Raw genomic sequence first — 22326 nt, 5'->3', positions numbered from 1 at the left:
GCAACTGAACAGAGTTGATCCGCCCATCCAACAGAGCATTCTGCAAGTTTTCTATCGATGCCTCGACAATGCTTATGCACTGGAGATCATGAGATCGATGCCAAAACATCAATTGAGTAGTACTTACGATAGCTTCTGCAGAAACACATATGGAAGCATGCACCGCTAAGATAAAGAGGGAAACAGTGCGATTCTTCATCATATACAACTCTTGACTGTAAGATGAGCTCCTGTCGGGGATGTCAGATTCGACAGGGAAATGTAGAGTAAGCTCGGATGGTGATTATGCTGAGTTTGAATCATTCTTGAACTCCAGGCTTTCAATCACCGTATGAATCTCGCGATTATCTCGCGCATCTCGCGCCTGTCATCACGCGTGTGGGTATCTCCCCGTGGTTCGATTCTGCCGTATGCCTAGGAGAGTTGTAACAATGCAGAGCGTTCCAATCCAAGAAAGACCCCCAGATGTTTCTTGGCTGCATGCCAACTCATCATAATGAGAACAATTTCAAAAGGACGGTGCGAATATGTCGTCTTAAATCCGTGAAGTCGGTCGTCAGCCAGTCGCAGCGGATGTGAGGGGCAGGTCTTGTAATTGGCTGAAGATCCTTATCAGCAAAGGATCATGCAGCCCTCCGTGCAGCAAGGATTGCCCAAGACGGCAGGCCCATATGTATTCTCTTCGGCATGAATACTGCCGCTAAGTCAAGATACTGATACCCAAACACCATCACTTCAAGCCCCGCTGATAAGGTTGTATTCTGAAGAGATCGTTGACCTCAACTTGCGCGATTTCCTCCGTCATTGTGTCTGAGGAAGCATTCGACCGCCGTGAATCTCGCAGAGTAATACAACAACTACTCCTATCATTGCGATAACCATCTTGGCATTATCTGCCAGCTTTACTCAATGTATATGGATTGCATGCAAGGAAATCAACGATGATCAACAGAACATTGTAACTCAGCCAAGAAATTTGAACTGAGGATTAGGCGCAAAAGTTCCAGCTCGCGAGGTCTGGTGGCTTCTTGGCAGAATTTCCATTAAGCAGCATTTAAGGCATCGAACTTGCAACCCATCTGGAGAGTCGCGTATCAAACTCGGCAACATACCAACATCACCTCGACTATTCTCTCAGCCGCTACCATCATGTTACGCATATTGCTTCCAGTGATAACATGGGCGCTTCAAGTTGTCTCAGTAGCCAGCGCAATCATACCTGATATTCGCGCCGACACTAACCGCGACGGTGTCGTTGATATGGAAGGCGACTCCGACGCTGGAAATAAAGCCATTTGGACAGAAGGAAGGGGCGCCATATTCCTCCCCAATATCGGAGACAAACATTCAAGATGCCCGAACACCGACCTAAACAGCATGCCACTTAGCAACGACGAATTAGCTTTCTGCAATGACGCATCAGGCCATATGCTATTAGCGCCGGAGTACGCTGCTCCTTTGAAGACGATGCCACTTCCGAGTATCTCCGATGGGGCAATAGCCCATGTGTACGCAACACCCCGTCCTGCGTATGAGCGAGTGCGAGTCTTTCTCCTTGACGATGTGGAAAGTCCCAACTCTACGAGCTCGTGGCGCCTGGTAGACAGGCAGTTCAACTTCAACGCAACTCAACTTCGGGCCGGTCTTACATTAGGAATCGATGGCCGTGAGTTTGTGAAAGATTCTGAAATCTGGGACGGTCATGTGACAATCAACTTCGATGTCTACGATACTCCAGGTTCCAGCAACTTCGCCAGGGACTCTGTAGCCTTGAAAGTGGCCCCAATCCTCACGCATCACCATTTGCAAAAGGTGGAGACGCTGGTCTCGACTTGGGCAAATGACACGAACCCTGTGCAGCAATATTTTATCGAGCAATTAGATGCGGCACGAAAGGCCGTTAATATCAGCAATCCACTGTGGCTTTTCAACCAGTCCTCTGACATCTGGGCTCAAGATGTTGTCGAACCGGCTTACGCAAGTATGCCTGGTCCTGAAGGGCCTATCGCCATCCGCATCATGCTTCGGTCCGCGCAGTCCACTCGCACGGGAGGCCGACAAGTTTTTGAGCAAATGAGAGGTCCTGGCTTTGGCGCATTCCAACCTAGTGGCTACTCTGGTACTGGCTTTCCTGGGTCTGGATTCGGCTATCATACCATCAACAGCTACGGCAACCTTGAAACGATTCCACCCCACAGATCCAAGCGCGGAATTTTCTACAAGGCCGGTCGTGTCATTCAAGGCAAGCACTATGACAGCTTCCCGGCTCAGGCAGTTCGGGACCTGATCTTCAGCAACGGTGTACAGTCGACATTGTTCCTCGAGACAGGATGGCTCCGAGTTGGGCATGTTGACGAGTTTGTTCAGTTCGTCCCGTACGACAACGATTTGGGCTTCACTATTGCTATTGCCACCCCTGATCTCGCGATCAATCTTTTTCTAGAAGCTCAAGAAGCTGGTTATGGAGAGGCAATGGTTATCAGTTTCGACGCCCAGCCGCAAATTGACCGGTTCAAAGTGGACATGCCGCTGTACCTAAACCTCACCATCAACGACGTCTTAGCCAACGCCACATTTGTGGAGATCAATGCATACGCCCAGAAGTGGATCAACCATAATCTCGACATCCTTCTCTCTGAGATACCACTTGATCGCGACGACGTCATACACGTACCCGGCCTGTTTCGCGATCGGTCCGGGGGTGGAGTCTATGTCAATTCTGACGGCCTAGACTTTTACTGGCCTCCTGTTTTGAAAGATGAATACCAACTTGGAGCTTTTCTTCCGGGTGCAATCAACGGTATTGTGGTCGGAAACCAGTACTTAAGTCCGAACCCGTTTGGCCCTGTGATTGGCGGCGAAGACATTCTAGCGAAAGCCGTGAGAGCAGCTTATTCCCGCGCAGGGATGAATGTAACTTTCATTGATGATTATTTCAGCCATCATATTAGAGGAGGGGAGGTACACTGTGGCTCGAATACACTGAGACAAACTGACATGGCCTGGTGGTAGGGGGGTGCTTGGGGTGTCTGTAGTTTGCTGTGTGGCGCGTGATGGTTGTTCAGTTTTGGCCTCTTTTTTGCCTCTCATGTTTGGCCCCACATGTTTTGGTCTCTTCGTTGAGGACGGACTTGGCAGACTAGGCAGCAGGTGGCGCTCCTGTCGACAGACTCAGTGGTGGGCACGAAACCTGGTTTAGTGACTCACCGTGTGCTTATTTAACTTAAGAGTAGGACAGTCTTTTCAAGGTCATTATGTTATTTTATCTGTGCGTGAATTGTCATGATAAAACCTCTGATGGAATTGACGTTGTATGAAGACTATACTTGTCGCATTCTCTGCCAATATCTCTGCTTTTTTAATTAAGTCTCAACTATCTTAACAAATCTTCCCGCCTCCCACATTTCGGCCAGAACCGACAAGCAGTATCTTGCGACATGCACAGCTTCCCCCTCCTCTTCTTCGACTGGTGACATTCATTGGACGTTTCAACAAGATGGCGGAAGAATACTCCGAGCCCAGAACGAGCGTCTGGGAACAGACCGACAGCGATCACAATGTCAAATTTGCGGCATGAGGATTTACAGGAGCTGGTATGGTTGGTGGCGAGAAAATCCGCCACAATGGGGGGTAACAGACGAAGAGCTTCAGGAACAACTGAAGTGGTGCAGCGACATCCGCTTACTCTGCGACCCAGACTGCGAATTTGAACAACTTCTCCCCGATTTTGAATGTGATCAGATGTCATGGGGGTTTCTTGAAACTCGAGAAAGCCTAAAAGTGCCGTCTGAAGTGAGACCCAGGTCTCAAGCTTCCGAAATCGAGGTATATCGCGGCGAGTATCGCTCAGGGCCAATTTTCACACGGCACACCCCCGATGGCAAACGCGACTTGAACATCTATATGGACTACTTCCTGGGTTTGGGTGAGCATTCCTACGCTGCCGTACACACCGTTTGTCTGGAAATAGCGAAGAAAGTCTTCAAATCTTCTTCAGTTGCCCATGTTAGACATTTACGAGGGCTGTTCACTGCTCTTCGCTGGAGGGAAGGTATCCACTTCAAAGTGCACCAGCTGTTTCAATCCAGGCGTGAACTATTCGCTCGCGGAACATGGTTATTATCTCCCTTATCCAGAATGGGATGTAAATGACTTTGGAGAAGTGCACTGGCCTGGACCTCATTCGTCGACAAGAGCAAACGTTTTCCATGTAAGTACAACGCTTGTGAAATGACTCGCTCTACTAGGTATTAACCATGATAGGCGTTGGCCCAGAACCCTCTGGAGATAAAGAATCTCACCGGCTGTCTTCTGAAAAATCTTAGACCGTGTCGATCACGTGTTAGCTTCACAAACGAGGCTGCCGGGGTTGCCGCAAACCTAAGCCGGATGCCCGTCGAGATAATGAATACGATATTCGATGAATTAGATGCACGAGAGATGCCGCGCATCTCCTCTCGTCTAGCTCCCCAGGCCCTGTGGAAGGAACAGCTCAAAGCAGGATGTCAAGGGCTTCTGCCGTGGCTGTGGGATGTTGAACCTACGTTGACCGACGCCAAAGACGCCGAGCCATGCCCTGGTAGCCCCGAATTTGAATGGGACTGGGAACTTTTGTTCCGCCAGCTGAGTCGTGGAATCGACTACGGAAACATTACAGAGCCGATAGATAGGCACAGGGTTGAATACTTACGCCAAGTCGATTTGGTCTTCGACAAAGCCTGCACTGGGTACTCCACGGACATGCAATATGTACCCGCTGGACTACATAATCGACGTCGCATTTGGCAGCTTCTTGAAGAGATGTTTGTGGGCGATACACTTCCTTGGGAGACGACCGTTGTCAGCGGCTATGCAAGCACAACGCACATCCCTGCGATTGAGGACTTTGGTGGAATAAGTCTGGAGATCAGATCTTGTCTGAGCCAATTTGGATTCCGTCAATCAACAACATTGATGCGTTTAGGCGAAGACTTGGAGGGGAGGTTTACATACTGGAAGGCCACGCCGGGCTTCAGTACTGGCAGAAACCGTCGCTTATTGCACAACATGAGACCTCGGGCGACGAGACGGAGACACCAGATGTTCATGGAGCCTCAGTTGAAGAGATATACAGTGTATTGAGACCATTGGGTTATCCGGTCTGAGATAAGGTGGTGGCAATAACAGAAGATTGGTTTTAGGTTATGTTCATTCCACAGAACATTGTGCCTAGCTCATTATTCCTGAAAAAATACATGCTCCAGTGTCGCCTTGATATCTCGGGAGCTAAATCCGACATGAAACTTGACAACGCCCTCCGGAATGACCCACGTGCGACGCAGTTCATCATAATAGCTCACATCACGTCTCGTCAGCTCAAAAAGAACATCGCCGCTCTCACCAGCTGCCAGTACCAGCTTCTCAAATCCTCGAAGCACCTGGACTGGTGTTCCTGGTGGTGAAGTAGAAGCAGGCAGTGAGACGTAGAGTTGCGGGACGACACCTCCAGTGATCAGGCCTGTATTGGTTACCGTGGTCTTGATTGTCACGACGCTATGCCAAAGATCGGGACGGCCACCCGGAACGACAGACTTCGACGGATCGGGTTCTGCAGTAAGATTCTTGGCAACTTGCACCACGTCAACCTCATTAGACATCTCAAAAGTGGTGTAACTTAGGCCAAATCCAAAGGCATAGCGAGGTTCGATTTCATTCGCGTCAAGATGGCGATAGTCCACCAAGAGGCCTTCTTCGAAGTCTGACTGCCAAGCGTCAGGCGATGTAGCATTTGTGAGGTTGACGATAGGGATGTCGATATCGCTGCTGTTGAATGGAATGGAGTATGGCAGCCTCCCAGACGGGTTGACTTCTCCCCACAGGACATCAACAATTGAGTTGCCGGTCTCCTGACCCGGAAGGTGTGCAGCGAGAATAGCTTTGACGTTCGGATGATCTGCCCAAGGCATCGTATTAACCCCGACAGAATGGCTGACCACAATCGTGTTGTTACATCTCCGGGCAACCTGTTCCACGACGGCTGTTGAGTTCCAGTCGAGCTCATAGCTGGTTCGGTCTCGCGTCTCCCCAGAGAAAGAATTGAGGAAGACCAAGCAAACTTCAGGAATCGGGTAGAGAGCCGAAAGGTCGCCCTGCGCAATAATGCTATTGCGTAGCATGTACTGAACTCGTGATCCTGTCTCTTTGGCTCGAGCCTTGATTGCCTCCAATGGTGACACCAAGTACGTGTGTCTTCCTGAAGCCGCACCGCTCCCAACGTCAAGTGTCCCAATCTCGAATTGTCGGTTGAAGGTGAGGCCGTCAGTAGGGTCTGCCGCATCGTTGCCGAATACTCCAATATTCCTCGGGCTCTTGAGTGGAAGGATGCCTTCGTTCTTAAGGAGGACCGTCGACTCTGCGGCGATCTTGCGAATGAGATCGCCATGTTGTTCGCGAACGTCTCGCGATTCAGGGTACGGAGGTGGAAAGAGGTCTAGGACGTTTGACCAAGCCGCAAAAGTGTACATCAGAGACCAGTCGGTTTCCGGGTATTCGCTTGTGTCTTGGTCCATGTAATAGTAGCCAGTAAGAATTCTGCGGACCATCTCGTCAATTCGTGCCTCCTCGACTAAACCCTCGTCAATCATGGCGGTGATGTTTGCCGTGCCCCAGTAGCTTTGGCCCGTCTGAATGGTTGACTCGTCGTACGCGCCAGGCATGTTGAGATCCAATCCGGCATTGATAGATTTTGCCCCAGAATGAGTTGCAAACCAGTCAGAAATGACATATCCGTCGAATCCCATTTCATCTCGAAGAACAGTTTTCAGGAGATATTCGTTCTCGCAGACGTAAATGCCGTTAACGCGGTTATAGCTACACATGATGCTTGTTGTGCCAGCTTTGATTGCGTTGTAGAAAGGCCAAGCGTAGAGTTCGCGGATGACTCGATCGCCAACGTTGGATGATATTCCCTCAACCCGCTTGCCATCCACTATTGTGTAAGTTCTTTGAAGCTCTTGCTCATTGGCAAGAAAATGCTTCGAGCAAGTCTGAACGCCCATCGACTGGATTCCGAGGACAGTCTGCTCCATGGCAACACCGGACAGGTAAGGGTCCACTGAAAAGCCCTCCCAGTTGCGACCGCCGAGTGCATGCCTTCCAAGTGGGCCTGAAGAAGGTCTGACATGATGTCAGTAAGTTTCTTTGGAAGTAAAATGGACCGTAGCGCAATGGACTTACCCCAGGGCGATGTTGATTCCCTTGCCCCTGAATTCCTCACCAATTGCTTTTGCCCTCTCGAGCATCAAGCCCTTGTCCCAACTAGCGGCGGTCGTAAGTCCCGCTGGGAAAACACTGACGAGATCTGCGATGTTGATGCCATTTGGTCCGTCTTGCATGCAAATGCCCTTGAAGTCAGCATGATCGATGGGCAGGATGTTGCCGATACACGGAGCGACGCCAATTGACAGCTTGCCCGTCACGAATGTCGCCTTTTCAGTAAGATTGAGTTGAGATAGAAGATTTTCAGCCTTTTTGATTGCTTCATTCCACTTCGTAGAGTTACGTTCTGGATGAGAAAATGTCAGTTCTAGAGCTTACTTGCCAAATTCGACGGCTCCTCTTTGCAATACAACATGACGTACCAGTTAGGTTTGCCCCCAGAACGACGGGCAGAAATATTCCGATGCTAATGATGAAATTCGGGAGGCTGAAGGATTTCATGGCGAACGAAGATACAGTAGACCAATGCCGAACTGAGTCCAAGAAGAACAACGATGCCGTAAATATAACAATGTGGTCTCCTTGTTGCAGGCACATTATCTTGCACTCAGTGGAAGCTTTTGTAATAAAATCGATGCACTTCATGGATGTCTCTTTCAAATCCTCCATCCATCCCCTCGGTCATCTTTACCCCGGATCGGTGATTACCCCAGACTAACCGCCTGCCATATTTCAATGCTGTAGGGCCGTGACAGATTCCCCAGAAAGGGAACTGCTGACGAAAGTACGAAGAGATGAGAATAAAACCGAGCCAACGCCGAATACGCGGAGTGAGAAAACCTGAACAAGTAACGTGGCTCGATGCCAGCGCCAAGTACAGCGCGTCACGGTGAAAGATGCGGGGTGTGAATACTCGCATTCGGAATCATTACTAAAAAGGGCTTCACAAATGGTCTTACACGCAACCTGGCTTTGAGCAGAAAATTCGGAAGATCTACTAGCTTAGAGTGTTTGCGGGGAAATACGAGTACTCGTATTCATGTTATGAGCAAGCCAGCCTCTATACACTCCGTTGCGTTGATAGCGTCCGCCCCCCTTTTTTTTCCCTGCTTATGCAAAAACATGAAAAAAAGCTAATTTTACGCTATAACGTGCATTTCTCTATATTATATATAAAATACGTTAAAGTTATTACTAATACCTTAATTACTATTAATTACTATAGTTTTAGTAGTATTTAAATATATAACTATATAATAGAGATATAAAGTATATATTTTATACTTCTATAGTAGTTAATCTACTTATTAAAGTATTACTAACCTAACTAGTTACTTTATTTTTATACTATTTAACTAATAAAAAGTTTATTTTTATTATAAGAGATTAAAATAATATTTATTAAAGAATAGAAGAAGAGATTTACTATATAACTTTATATATCTACTTAGTATATAGTTTATATAGCTCTAAGTAATATATAAATATACTAAAAGGTTTAATATAGTTTTTTAAAGTAAATATTTTAATAGTTAATAAAATTAATAAATCTCTTAATAGCTTAGCTTATTTATAATATTAAATAAAAGTTTACTATTATATAGATTATACCTTATTACTTATAGTTTACTATTAGTTAGTATATATCTATAGTTTATTATATTAAATATATTAAGAAAAACGCTAAGTAATAATAATAATATAATAGTACTTAGAATATTAAATCTATAGCTATTAATAATTATAATAATACTACTATTTAAAAACTAAAAAACCTATAAACTAATAAGTATTATTAATTATACTAAATAAATAATTTAATAATATAAATTATAATATAATATTACTAATAAAGTATAGAGATATAAGAGATATTATTAAAGTTAAGAAAAAATAGAAATATAATATTATATAAAGCTTCTTAAATTACTATAGTATTATAGTAATCTATCTCTTAAAGAAATATAAGATTTCTTATATAAAGTTTTTAAGATTTAAATTAGTTATTCTATAATTAGTTAATAGTTAAACTTAGTTAGTTAAATAAATAAGAAGTCTAAGATTATTACTACTTAGTAAAATAATAACTTATAATATAAATATTTATACTATATATAATAATATTACCCTAATTAGCTAGTATTTATTAATAAATTTAGTATTAATAAAGATATTAAGATATAGAGGATTAAATAAATACTAAAAAAGCTTATTACGTTTTAAACTATAGAGATTAATTAGTTTTAGAACTTTTATATATAAATCCTATTAGCTTTTATATTAAGTAATATCTTATACTTAACTATATACTATAGTATAACTAATAGTAATAAGTTCTTTTATTAGTTATAAGAGTACTTTATCCTAAAATATAAGTATTTTCTAGAACTAAACTTTATTATTATTATAGATAACTTCTCTTACTATTATATACTTTAAATTAAGATATTATACTAAATATTAAATATCTATTTTAAGTTTCTATTTCTATATTTACTAAACTTTAACCTTATTAAAAAGTATTTTAGTAATCTAAAACGATATATTAAGAAAATATATTTAAAATAGAATAATAATAAGAATAATATTTAGGATTTTATAAAATATCTATATAACTATACTATAAAAATTAAGTATTATCTACTTTAGATTAAAGGCTATTTCTACTATTTATTTATTAACTTTAATAGGATAGAATATATATTTAATAATATTAAATTATAAAAAAGAGGATAAGCTATAAGTATTAAATATTAATAAGTAATCTAAATTTTTATTATATATTTATATATAATAAATCTTAATTATATTATTATATAATAGTTAATTATTAAATCTATAATTATAGCTAATAAGATTACTAAAAAGTTAGCTATAAGTATATTAGAATATAAAAAATATATTATTATCTATTATTTTTATTAGTAGCTATATATATATATTAATTTTACCTATATAACAGCTAAAACGTATTATTAATACTTATAATAATAATTTATAATAATAATATATTATTATAATTAAAAACTTTAACTATAGTTAAAAACTTTAATTACTCCTAATTAATATTAAGATAAACTAAAGTATATTATTTATAGATCTAAAATAATAATAATTCTATTACTTTTATATATATAGAGTAGTAGTATTAAATCTATAGCTATAAATAGACTTTTCTATAATTAAATATATTATATAAAAAATTATATATATAGTTAAACTTTATACTACTCTTATTATATTACTCTTCTTTATTATCCTCTTCTAAGTAATATATCTCTATTAATAATATATTACTTAAGATTTTAATCTAATTATCCTTATTACTTTACTTAATTTTATCTTATTTAATCTATAACTATATAAATAATATCTATAATATTAATAGTAGTAATAATAAAATAAAACTAAAGAGTTCTAAAATACTTATAAAGTTAGTTATATTTAATAATAAATAGCTCTATATATACTTATTATATTAATTAACTTTAATTAATATATTATAGATCTCTTATTTAATAGATTAATATAATACTAAAGTATTAATATATTAGGATAACTTTAATTTATTTAAAACTAATACTATAGAGTTTTTAACTAATACTACTATTATCCCTCTTAGTAATCTAATATATATTCTTATATAAATATCTCCCTCTAACTTTTAATAATTTAAATAAAGTTTAAAGTAAGATATTATATTAGAGAAAGTATTAAACTACTTTCTATAATAAGTATTATTATTTATAAAGGATTTAATTAAGTTCTTAATATCTTTAGTAAAATATTAAATAAAACCTTATTTAATAAACTAAATATCTAATAACTTATAAATTACTTATAAACTACTATTTATTAATTATAGTTTCTATAACTTCTTTTTAAACTTTTTATTAATATTATATTACTTACTATAAATAGATATAAACTACTTAATAAAGCTAACTACTTAATCTAAAGCTTTTTAAAATAAATTTAATATTATTAGTAAGGATAAATAAATTAGAAGTATAATACTTAGTTAATAAATACTTAGAATATTTAATAATAAAAAAGTTAGTAATAAATACTATAAAATATTTATATATAGCTAATATAGTAGTAATAGTATTATTAATAATAATAACTATATATATAAGTTAAGATATTACTCTTTTCTGATTAGTTAAGGACCCGCTGCAAAATGTGGGTCCCTCTCTCGAGGGACCCACATGCACAGTAGGGCACTAACAGCCTCTAGCTAATCATTATATAGTATTATGTGCGCGCTTTATCTGCCTTATTATGTACCACGCTTGCGGCCTAAGTTTTCTTCCTATAAAGGGTTTCTTAGCAGCGTGTAGCCTAGTATTAAGTATTTGTATAGAGTATTAGGGCCTTAAGCCCTATAATATAGATTAAACAGAGGGGGAAGTACCTTTATACCTACCCCTAAAAAAAGTTAAGATATTAAAAATAATAATTTAACGCTCCTATATTACTATATATATTAATAATAATATTACTATTAATATTAGTTAAACTAGATCTTAACCTTAATAATAGAAGTATAATATTTTTAACCTTCTTTTCTATTATTACTATTATCTATTAATTATTATTAACTTTAATAATATTTTTATTTCTCTTATTTTAATATTTTTAATCCTCTATAAACTAATTATAAAAAATCTCTTTAAGTAGTTCTTTAAGTAGTTTTATATTATTAATATTAGTTTATTTAGTTATAATAGTTTTTATTTATTTCTCTATATAGTGAGATTTAATTTTATAATACTTCTAGTTTAATATATAATATTAGTTAAACTTCTTATTACTTAAACTATTCTTATATCTCTAATACTCTAAGTAGATATATATATAGAGAAGTTATCTATATATTCCCTCTTTTTAATATTTAATATTTATAAGATTATTAGTTTTATAATTAATTACTTTTTATATATTAACTAAAATATTTATTTAGTTACTTTTTTAAAATATTTATATATTAATTATTATACTACTAAAGATTAATATAGTATTATATTACTACTTAATAGTAAAATAAATTTTACTTCTCTTTTTAGTTTATTTAAAAGAGGGGATAATATTAACTTATAGAATATTTAACTAAATAATTTCTTTAGTAAATAGATAGACCTAAATAAAAATTAATATTAATTTAAATATATTAATAAGCTTTTTCTAAGTAATAATAATAATAATATTAGCTTTTTTTATAATATATAAATAAGCTACTTCTATTTTAAATTAAGTATTATTATTTACTTTTTAGTTTCTATTATTTATATCTAATATAAGAGTAATACTAAATCTATTATATATAATACTTTTAATAGTTAGATTAAGAATAAATAAATTATTACTTTTAAGTATTAAACTATAAATAACTTAAATTTATAATAAAGTTAGTTCTTTATTACCTATATTATCCTCCTCTTTAAATATATTATAAAATAATATAAATATATTATTAATATTATAATAAGGAGTTATAAGTATATTATCTATAAATTAAGTAATTTAATAAGAAATTAAGTTAACTAAAGTTAAGTTTAATTAAAATAGTAATATTAATAAAAATAGAATACTTTAGAGCTAAATTATATATAGTAGATCTTTTTTTTATTTTCTCTATATTATTATTACTTTTTAGTAAAAAGATACTTTTAGAGCTCTTTATAATAATAAAGGAGCTATAAATATATTTTTTTTTTATAATATAAACTTAGTTACTATTAAATTATTAGTTTTAAGTTTAACTTTAATAATAATAACCTCCTTAATAGCTTCTTTAGTAGTAATAGCTTAATAAGCCCTCTTAATAAGTATAATAATCCTAATTAATAGTAAAATAAAATATTAAAGAGGATCTTTAGTAGTATTTTATATTAATTATTATATATATTATTATTTCTATATATTATTAGTAATAAGTAATAAATAATACTTAGAAAAGTTATTATTTACTTACTAAACTATATAGTAATATTTAAGAGGTATTATAATACCCTTAGATAATAAAATTTAATAGAAATAGATTAATTAAAGCTATTAGAATAAGTTAATTACTATACTATAAATATCTATATAATATTAAGTAAATTTTCATATATATACAGGGATTATACATGCGTAATTTCAGTAAAAAGGGGGGGCGGACGCTATTAACGCAACGGAGTGTACTGTAATTGCATCGCGGGGCGGACCTATAAATAGTCGTTCGCGTGATCGAAGCTACGATGTGGCCTATGATGTAAGAGTTAATCTTCTTCATGATAGGTAGTCACTGTTCAAGTTACCTGAAAATATGGAAGATATGATAAATAGTCACTGAAATCGTTCACTGCCAGTCGCCTTGTTGTCATGGATGATTTAGATACGTTATCCTAAGTGTGACTCGACCAAAACTTCATCAATTTTCAAAGATGAAGTCCTCAATTTTCATTGCACCTCTTTTATTTTCCGTCATTGGTGCCCTTGGCAAAAAGAAAGGACCCAATATTGTCTTCATTTTCACCGACGATCAGGATCTCCGACACGGCTCCGTCGACACCCAAAGAGCAGTTAAAGAACACATCGCCGCTCATGGAACTGTCTTCACCAATCACTATGCCAGCGTTGCCGTTTGCTGCCCTAGTCGCGTGTCCCTCATGCGCGGACAGCATGCACATAATACCAATAACACCGCCATCAAGGCGCCCGGGTATTTTCGTGTTATGTGTGTATGTCGCTAAACTATGACTGATTTTTCATTTCTTCCAGAGGAGGTTTTCCCAAATTCAGAGCTGCTGGTCTCGAAGAAGAATATCTGCCCCATTGGCTGGAGAAGGCCGGCTACAACGCCGAGTGTAAGCACTCAACGCATTTGACAATCACTATGACATGCATTACATGCTCATCACTGTCCATTTAGATGTCGGGAAACTCTTCAATGGAGATTCAATCATTTCATACAACCCTGCCCCAAAAGGCTGGAGACACATTGACGTCTTGGTGAGATGTGTCCGACACCTTGAGTCATGGTTTACTCAACACTGACGTTATGCAGCTGGATCCATACACCAACGCCCATAACACAGTTGTCATGTCGGAGAACGGCGCACGACCTGTATGGTATCAGGGCTTCCAGCAAACAGATGTCGTGCGGATCAAAGCGTAAGTGACCATTGCAGCTAAACTTACAGTAACCTTGTACATTAAAAAACATACTGATTGTCAGCCCAGCCTCGATCGACTGGACACTTTGTTGAAGGAGGAAGACCCTTTCTTCCTCATGATTGCTCCAACCGCGCCTCATGTGGAGAACTTGCGAGATCCTCCAACGCCGCCCGCTCGATATCTCGGATCTTTTGCCAATTCCACTGTTCCTCGTACTCCCAACTTCAATCCTGCTGATGAATACCAACATGGTAAGCCTAGTTGGCTGAGGACGCTTCCCAGTTTGAACAACACTCAGATTGCCGAGATCGACCACTTCTACCAGCGCCGACTTGAATCTCTCAAGGGAGTGGATGACATCATTGACGATGTTGTCGAGATGCTTACCGTCAACGATGCAATCGATGACACATACAGTATGTCTTACAAATCTTGGTTCCCTCAAAGCGCTATTCGCCGTGATATTGATCATCTCACAGTTATCTACACCACGGACCAAGGATATCACCTTGGAACTCACCGCACCGGTGTTGGCAAGTCACTTCCTTATCTAGAAGACACCAATATTCCCCTCATCGTACGCGGTCCTGGTATTCCCAAAGGCGCCGTTTCGAGCAATCCTAGCCTAGTCGTCGACTTTGCTCCCACTTTCCTTGACATCGCGGGATTGGACCCTAATGATCGACCGCCGTTCTGGGATGGCTCAAGTCTGCTCGACTCGTGGAAGAGTCCAAACTCTCCGGAAATTTCCAAGAGAAAGGAGGCCGTTAACATTGAGTACTGGGGTTCTGGATTTGTCGAGATGCACCAATGGTCAGAGGGCGATTACGGCATCTCCTTCCCTGGACTTTACTCGAAAAACGACTACAAGACAATGCGTGTTGTGGGAGACTCCAGTTGGTGGATGTATTCACGATGGTGCAGCAATGATACAGAGCTCTATGATACGAAGGTGAGTCTCCAAATCGTCTCTTCGCTTCAAACATGCTAAGGGAGGGAAGAATGATCCATATGAGTTGGTGAATCTCGCCAACTCGACCGACCTACTTCATGTTCGCGTTTTAACGAGACTGAACGCGCTGCTCCTTGTCTCGAAGTCATGCACTCAAGACACTTGCAGACACCCTTGGAGTGTCATCCAACCCCCGGATCTTTCGTCTTCGAATAGAGTGCGAACTCTGGAGGACGCTTTAAACCCTGCTTACGACGAGTTTTACGGGTCTTTCCCGCTCGTCACCATCGCAGAGTGCATGAACTACCAGTTCGCGCCAAATGAAGGGCCATTCTATCCGACTGGGGTTGATTATGGTCTCGGACTTGCATACAGGAATGCGACCGACAAATTCGTCTTTCCAGATCCAAGCCCAGTAGTGGAATTGCCGCGTAATTTGACTCTTGGTGGCGGCTGGGAGCATCGTCATGCCACACATGAGGCGCTGCTGAGGAGTGGTCGGGAGTTGACGGATGATGAGCTTAAGAACTCAGACGCTAAGCTGGGGGGGAGGAGTTTGCACCTGGTTGAAGGATGATGTTAGGAGGATGGCAGGGGAAAGAAGGCGCCGCGCCTACGCATGAGTCATCGTTTTTGCAACTTGACCTTGATCGAGACATGAGAAAGAAAAAGACTAATAAACTCAAGGATAAGAGCTTATTTAATTCAAGTCTATTCTACTCCCATACCTCTTGCAGTAGCTACCATATCTGAACACCAGGCGTTGACATGGAATTTTCAAGACTCCCGTCACTGCCTCTCAAGACGAGAGGTTTATCTAAAGTATCGTTCAGGCTGTTGCTTTAGGTAATAGGCTGACTTCTCGCTGTTGACATTCATGTACTCTCACTTGCAAGAAAAGCTATTCTCACGGACGATCTTGTAGGCATCAGGATGAAGCTGGAGATGCGACGCCGTCCTACCAGAACACCTGCTGGTGCTTTTTTTTTTTTTTTTTTTTTTTCCCCTCTCGTTCTCAAATAGGGCTCACGAAGTTTTCGACTGCCAGTATGTATGTAGCAATAATATCTACCGCACTGGCTGGGTTGCTCGGATTTGCCGGCGCGCGGGGAACCCCAGTATGTGTACATCCCGTATGTTTCAATGTGCTGCCGTGGCACAACAAATCCGAGAAGCGAGAGGCGGATGCCGATATTCGTCAATACTAGCCCTTGCGCAACGGTCATGGCTGTCGGTGTAAGAAGTTGCAGTTCCTTGAGTGCGAGTGCCGTGCACGACTCGCGGTAGCCGTCATTGGCAAAAGCTGAGTTCCGGCAAAGCCATGACGAAGCTCATCTAGCAATTCAAGTCCTAGCGTGAACAGAAGATGCCCCGGAATTACATGAGATTCGAGGAAATCAGCTGTCGGCGTCACCTAATGTTCAATTTCGTTCCACGTTGACATGCCAGTGCAATTTTGCTAGAGTCTTGCTATGCGGGCGGATACTTCTAGCTAACTGGGCGGATAACTACCTATAAGGTCTGATACATTATTTTATATCGATTGACTTTTACTACTATTATCGCTATTGTTATCATTATCGTCGTCGTCGTCGATCGTCCCTAGCGTCGTATATCCAGTACCCGCCCGGATAGCTAGAAGTATTCGCCCGGATAGCAAAACTCTTTTGCTAAGTAAGTCAATTGATACAGGGAAAGCTGTCGCTAGTGAAATGCCCTTGTGAAGCACCAATTGTAACGATGAGAATTTTGACGTAGTGGATTAGGACAGACGATTCTGAATTCTCATGAAAACTTGCGAAGTGTTTCTATCATCCGCCGCGGTCACTGAGTTTCCAGAAGGGTGGTGGATGAGTAGCCTTCTGGATTTTCCTTGAATACCCGAATCATATGAAATGAATCGCAACAGAATGTGGTCTTATGGGTATTCCTTGATATAAGATGTGCATTTCTCGTTCACAGGCTTTCGCTCTCTTCATCTTCAAGCGCGAAAGCTTCCGTGACGATTCCACAAAACTGGAGACCTCATACGCCTACGACTCCTCAAATTTCCCATGATTCATTGTTTCTATATATCCTTCGCTTTTCCAGGCTGTATGATGATCGTTAGTTACGAAAGTGAGCATCGGCTATCAGAATGAAAATCGTCTTACAACTAGTCTTTCTTGCAGGTACGTTGGCGCGGAACATCATGTCGACCTCGTCGAGAGTCTTGCCCTTCAGCTCAGGGAAGCAAAAGAAGCCCCAGACAACGCTGATAAGACTGAATGACCCATAGATAAACCCCACCTTTGGTCCGAGATTGCCATACCCAGGGTTCATGAGGTATGGCAAAGTGAACGTTGCGATGAAGTTGGAAAAGTTGTTTACGGTCCACGCCATCATGGCAGTTTTGCCACGCAGACGAGGCGAAGGAACTTCGGCGGGGGTAACAGCGGCCCTGCCAACCGAATGAATTAGTCATGACTGAAGTCTGGTCACATGTAGGCACGCTCAAACAATGAGCCGCGACAGACTTAGGGGTAATGAATGATGAACAGAAGAGGACTTCCAATAATGGAACTTACAGTTGTGCAAGAGAGCCCAGAAATGAGAATCCGAATAATGACAGCATGCAAGCTGTAGCAAGTTTCTCAGATTGTGTCGGGTTCCGAATGGTTCCCAATCCGCCGAGAATCATCATGGAGACACCTCCCAACGGGACCATCGACTTCCAGAAGAAGCGGCGACCAACTCGATCGACCAAGAGCATGAACGACAGGGAACCGATCAGCCCAAAGCATTGAGAGATAATGGTGAGGACGAAGGGATTTATGGTCCCGAGGCTTTGGTAAAATATTGTGCCATAGACGTTGGCAAACGCTTGGCCAGTCGCTTGCGAGAAGAAAGGTGGAAGCAAAGCAATGGTAGTGCGCCTCTGTTAGAATTGACCCCGGTTAGCTGAGAACAGTTGAACAACCGTCCAGGGAAAAAGAAGGAACTTTGATGGGGCAACGTACAAGATCAGTGCCGCGGAAGAGGTCTGCCCAAGAACCTTTCTCCGTGTGTTGCTCGAGATTCGCCTTCATAGCAGCAAGTTCAGTTTCGCCTTCAAAGCCAGCTCTACTGTCGTTGAGACCTTTCAGATTCACTAGCGCCTCTTCATATTGTTCCTTTACCAATAGCCATCGGGGCGACTCCGGGACGAATGCAGTCACAAGAATCATCAAACTGGGGATGGAAAACAGTACAGCAACTGGCGTCTTCCAGGATGAATCTCCTGGCCATGTTGACGTGGCAAAAGATACACAGCTGATGATGATCGTGCCAAGAAGGCGTCCAATCATGTAGCCGGAAACAAGCATGCCCCGAATCTTTGCTGGAACGACCTCGGCGATGAACAGTGGAATAAGCCAGCTTTCCATTCCCGTGTAGATGTGGACAATGCAACGACCTGCGAGTACCTGGCTAAATGACTGCGACGTGTACGTCACGCACACACCTGCAATGCAAATGAGGTTCATCAGGACCAGCGCTCCCCACAAGGCAAGTAAACTTATTAAGTTCAATTAATTAATTAATTAATTATAAAGCTATCGCTAGTTAATTAAGTTAAGTTTAAGGCTTAAACTTAATTAATTACCTTAACTCTTTTAATAGGGGGGGAGGGGGCTACTAGGGCTTTAGGGGGGGCTTTATAGGGGGGGCCTTAGGGGGGGCTTAAGGGGGCTTAGGAACCTAGAAAAGCCTGGAAAATCGTTAATCTAGCCTAACTCTTAGCCCTAAAAACCCAGCTCTAGGGCCCCCCTTTTAGCCCCCCTTCTAGCCCCCCTTCTAGCCCCCCTTCCGGCCCCCCTTCTGGGGGCCTCCCCTCTAGGGGCTACCCTCCCAGGCCCTAACCTTCCGGACCTTACCCTCCTAGATCCTCCCTTCTAGAGCCCTCACCTCTAGAGCCCTCCCCTTAGAGCCCTCCCCTCTAGAGCCCTCCCCTCTAGAGCCCCCCCTCTAGAGCCCTCACTTATATATAGGGATATTTGCTAATTAATTACAATTAATTAGCAATTAATTAAGTATAGCATTGCGATGTAGCAATTAAGTTAATTATGGGCCTCAAACTTGATTGATTGCCTTGGGGTGGGCGCTGATCAGGACGTAGACAGCTCGTCGCCCGTAAGTTTCGCCGATGATGGAGGCAAAGGGAAGACCCAGTGCGTAGGCGATAAAGGGGATCGAGTTCAATAGAGAAAGTCTTGTGGTGCTGATTTTGCAAATTCCTTTCGCGTCACAAATGTCCCCAAATCGATGTTGAAAAGCTGTATCGCAAATATAATATCAATAACAGCTCATCAACGATGGCTAGAGAATTGACAAATCTTGGCAGGTTCGGTATTCACTCACAGTCCATGGCCTGGATCGTATTGTAAACCGACAGATCGAATCCATTACTGAGTACGTTCAGGCCGAGAATGAGGCAGAGCAGCCCCATACTCCATGTGACCTCCTGGCTAAAAGGCAGCCGCCGCGCTGGAAGCCAGATAGTTCTCATGATTCCTCTGCACATGTATGAAAAGCATGTATAAAAAAAAAAAAAAAAAAAAAACTGAGTCAGTATGAGATTCGGTACTCAACCGAAAACAACTTGACGCCTGGTAGAAACGACAGCACAATTGCCTCTCAGTTTAGATCACATGGCTTCCCAGAGGTTGTAAGCAATATTTAAGAGGAATTCGAAATCGCATAATTCAAGACTTGTACCAGTTCGGCTCGGATTTCCCCCGCAAACCCCAGATTTCGGGGAGAGGCAGCCGGTAGTTCTCTAGCTCGATTCATCCATATGATCCACCTGTTCGTTTCGGCACTTGGTCGGCAGGATTGAGCATCACCGACAGCCGTTGAACAAATATGTTATTGAGGTCGGAAATTCCGAGCGCGGTCTGTAAATACACAGACTTCGACTCAGTTGCCAGCAGAGTCTTGGGGACGGTACGTGTTGGGGGTAACCCCGCACGTTCGGCATTCCCGCCGCGGCACCGGCTCGGGCCTCTACCTAGCCCTCAGATCCGCCGAGTAGTGAAGCATCTAAGCGTTTCGTCTAGTCCAATAGCCATGATAATCTGTAATAAAGCCGCTTTACTGTGATGCTAAAGTTTTCAAGTCTCTTTTGCTCTTTGACAAGTTGAACTGTACATTATCAACTGATTTTGTGTTCGCATGTTCTCTTTTGACCTTCAACCATGCAACCAGCCAAACGACCCAACTTTCTCGTCATCGTCGCCGACGATTTGGGGTTCAGCGATACGGAGCCATATGGCTCTGAAATATCCACCCCGGCCCTGCAGCGTCTTGCCAAGGATGGTTTGCGTATGACTAACTTCCATACTGCCCTGGCATGCTCACCTACAAGATCCATGCTTCTATCCGGCACAGATAACCACATTGCTGGACTAGGCCAGATGGCCGAGTTCATGATGGGTTCGCGACAAAAGTACGACGGCCATCCAGGATACGAAGGCTATCTCAACTTTCGCGTTGCTGCTTTGCCCGAGATACTTCAGGATGCCGGCTACTTCACTCTGTGCTCGGGGAAGTGGCATTTGGGCATGACTGCCGAAACCTCGCCCTCTAGCCGTGGTTTCAGCAAGTGTCTTTCCTTTCTCCCTGGCGCTGGGAACCACCACAATTATGAGCCACAGCTTGACGCGAAACTTCCTCCGTTCATCAAGAGCTCTGGCTTCTGGATGGAGAACGACAAATTCATCGACGGCAGCAGAGACTTGCCCGAGAACTTTTACTCTAGCGACTATTTCACCGACCGCCTTCTCGGCTTTTTAGACGAGCGCACGGAAGAGGAGAAACAGAGGCCTTTCTTTGGATATCTAGCATACACCGCACCACACTGGCCACTGCAGGCACCACGAGAGAAGATTGCCAAATACCGTGGTTTGTATAGCGATGGACCAAAGGCTCTCAGAGATCGACGTCTACGCCAACTCCAGAAACTCCATCGAGTCCCGGAAGATGTCATTCCAGCCCCTGTAGACGTTCCTGGAGCCGTCGAATGGCATGAGAAAAGTGAACAGGACAGAGCCGTGGCATCTCGAGCGATGGAAATCTATGCGGCCATGGTGGACAAGCTCGATGACAATATCGGCCGCGTCATCGATCACCTCAAGGCCAGTGGCGAGCTCGACAACACATTCATCGTCTTCATGTCTGATAACGGCGCTGAGGGCTCAACTATGGAATCCATGCCCATCATGGGCTCACTTGGCATCCAAGAGACACTTCGGCAATTCTATGACAACTCGTACGAGAATATGGGCAACGCCAACTCTTTCATTATGTATGGGCCACAATGGGCTCTTGCGGCCACAGCACCTTCGCGAGGTTTCAAAGGCTATACCACTGAGGGAGGCATACGGTGTCCGTGTATCGTGCGGTATCCTCCCCTTGTGAAGGCGGAGGGAGGCATCAGCCACTCCTACACCAATGTCATGGACATCCTGCCTACGATGTTGGATCTGGCCGGCGTGTCACATCCTGGCACTACTTTTCGCGGTCGTGAAGTAGTCACTCCACGAGGGAAGTCCTGGGTTCCCATGCTTGGCTCCGATACGTCCGAGGTTTATGGCGAGGGTGAGGATGTTGCTGTATGGGAGCTTTTCGGCATGCGAGCGATACGGAGAGGCACTTATAAGGCTGTGCTGTTGCCTCCGCCTCATGGCACTGGCGCATGGGAGCTTTACGACATTGAGAGTGACCCAGGTGAAATCAAAGACCTGGCGGCCTCACAGCCAGAGATCATGAGGCAGTTGCTTCAAGACTGGGAGGTTTATTTCTCTGAAACAGGCATGATCGAGTTTCATGTGCGAGGAGAAAAGGTCGCAGGTATGTAATTATCAGAGATAGATATATGACAGCGTTTAAAACGTGGGACGCACACAACAGTATGAAAACATAAACTCTCCTATACTTTGCCTCCCTAAATTCCAGCTGTCAGGGTTGGCTCAGGATAAGCCGTCTCTCCGTCCGTC

The 22326-nt window shown here is 41.7% G+C and overlaps 5 protein-coding genes across 5 annotated transcripts; 3 read left to right on the top strand and 2 right to left on the bottom strand.

Moving 5' to 3' along the window:
- Window positions 1–1149: 1149 nt before the first annotated feature.
- On the top strand, window positions 1150–2951 carry PADI1 (Protein-arginine deiminase type-1; the record flags this gene model as incomplete). Its single annotated transcript, XM_036633471.1, has 2 exons — window positions 1150–2880; window positions 2940–2951. The coding sequence occupies 2 exons, from the start codon at window positions 1150–1152 to the stop codon at window positions 2949–2951; spliced, it is 1743 nt and encodes a 580-aa protein (XP_036501395.1).
- Window positions 2952–5216: 2265 nt separating this feature from the next.
- bglG-1 (putative beta-glucosidase G) lies at window positions 5217–7698 on the bottom strand (the record flags this gene model as incomplete). Its single annotated transcript, XM_036633470.1, has 3 exons — window positions 5217–7155; window positions 7216–7543; window positions 7620–7698. 3 exons carry the CDS (start codon window positions 7696–7698, stop codon window positions 5217–5219), a joined length of 2346 nt encoding a protein of 781 aa, XP_036501392.1.
- A 5930-nt stretch (window positions 7699–13628) lies between these two features.
- ARS-2 (Arylsulfatase) lies at window positions 13629–15890 on the top strand (the record flags this gene model as incomplete). The annotated part of the gene is made up of 7 exons (XM_036633469.1): window positions 13629–13906; window positions 13966–14051; window positions 14117–14196; window positions 14252–14358; window positions 14428–14777; window positions 14841–15313; window positions 15363–15890. The coding sequence occupies 7 exons, from the start codon at window positions 13629–13631 to the stop codon at window positions 15888–15890; spliced, it is 1902 nt and encodes a 633-aa protein (XP_036501393.1).
- A 1456-nt stretch (window positions 15891–17346) lies between these two features.
- ecdD-2 (Major facilitator-type transporter ecdD) lies at window positions 17347–19838 on the bottom strand (the record flags this gene model as incomplete). Its single annotated transcript, XM_036633468.1, has 5 exons — window positions 17347–17405; window positions 17467–17753; window positions 17881–18230; window positions 18313–18794; window positions 19691–19838. The coding sequence occupies 5 exons, from the start codon at window positions 19836–19838 to the stop codon at window positions 17347–17349; spliced, it is 1326 nt and encodes a 441-aa protein (XP_036502334.1).
- Window positions 19839–20526: 688 nt separating this feature from the next.
- On the top strand, window positions 20527–22245 carry CGCS363_v001618 (putative sulfatase; the record flags this gene model as incomplete). The annotated part of the gene is made up of 2 exons (XM_036633467.1): window positions 20527–22180; window positions 22241–22245. The coding sequence occupies 2 exons, from the start codon at window positions 20527–20529 to the stop codon at window positions 22243–22245; spliced, it is 1659 nt and encodes a 552-aa protein (XP_036502333.1).
- Window positions 22246–22326: the final 81 nt, after the last annotated feature.

Source organism: Colletotrichum siamense, assembly GCF_013390195.1.
Source record: "Colletotrichum siamense strain Cg363 chromosome Unknown KSG_Cg363_contig01, whole genome shotgun sequence".
Lineage (NCBI taxonomy): Eukaryota > Fungi > Ascomycota > Sordariomycetes > Glomerellales > Glomerellaceae > Colletotrichum > Colletotrichum siamense.
The sequence above is the reverse complement of the archived record's forward strand: the minus strand, read 5'-3'. Positions and strand labels throughout refer to the sequence as shown.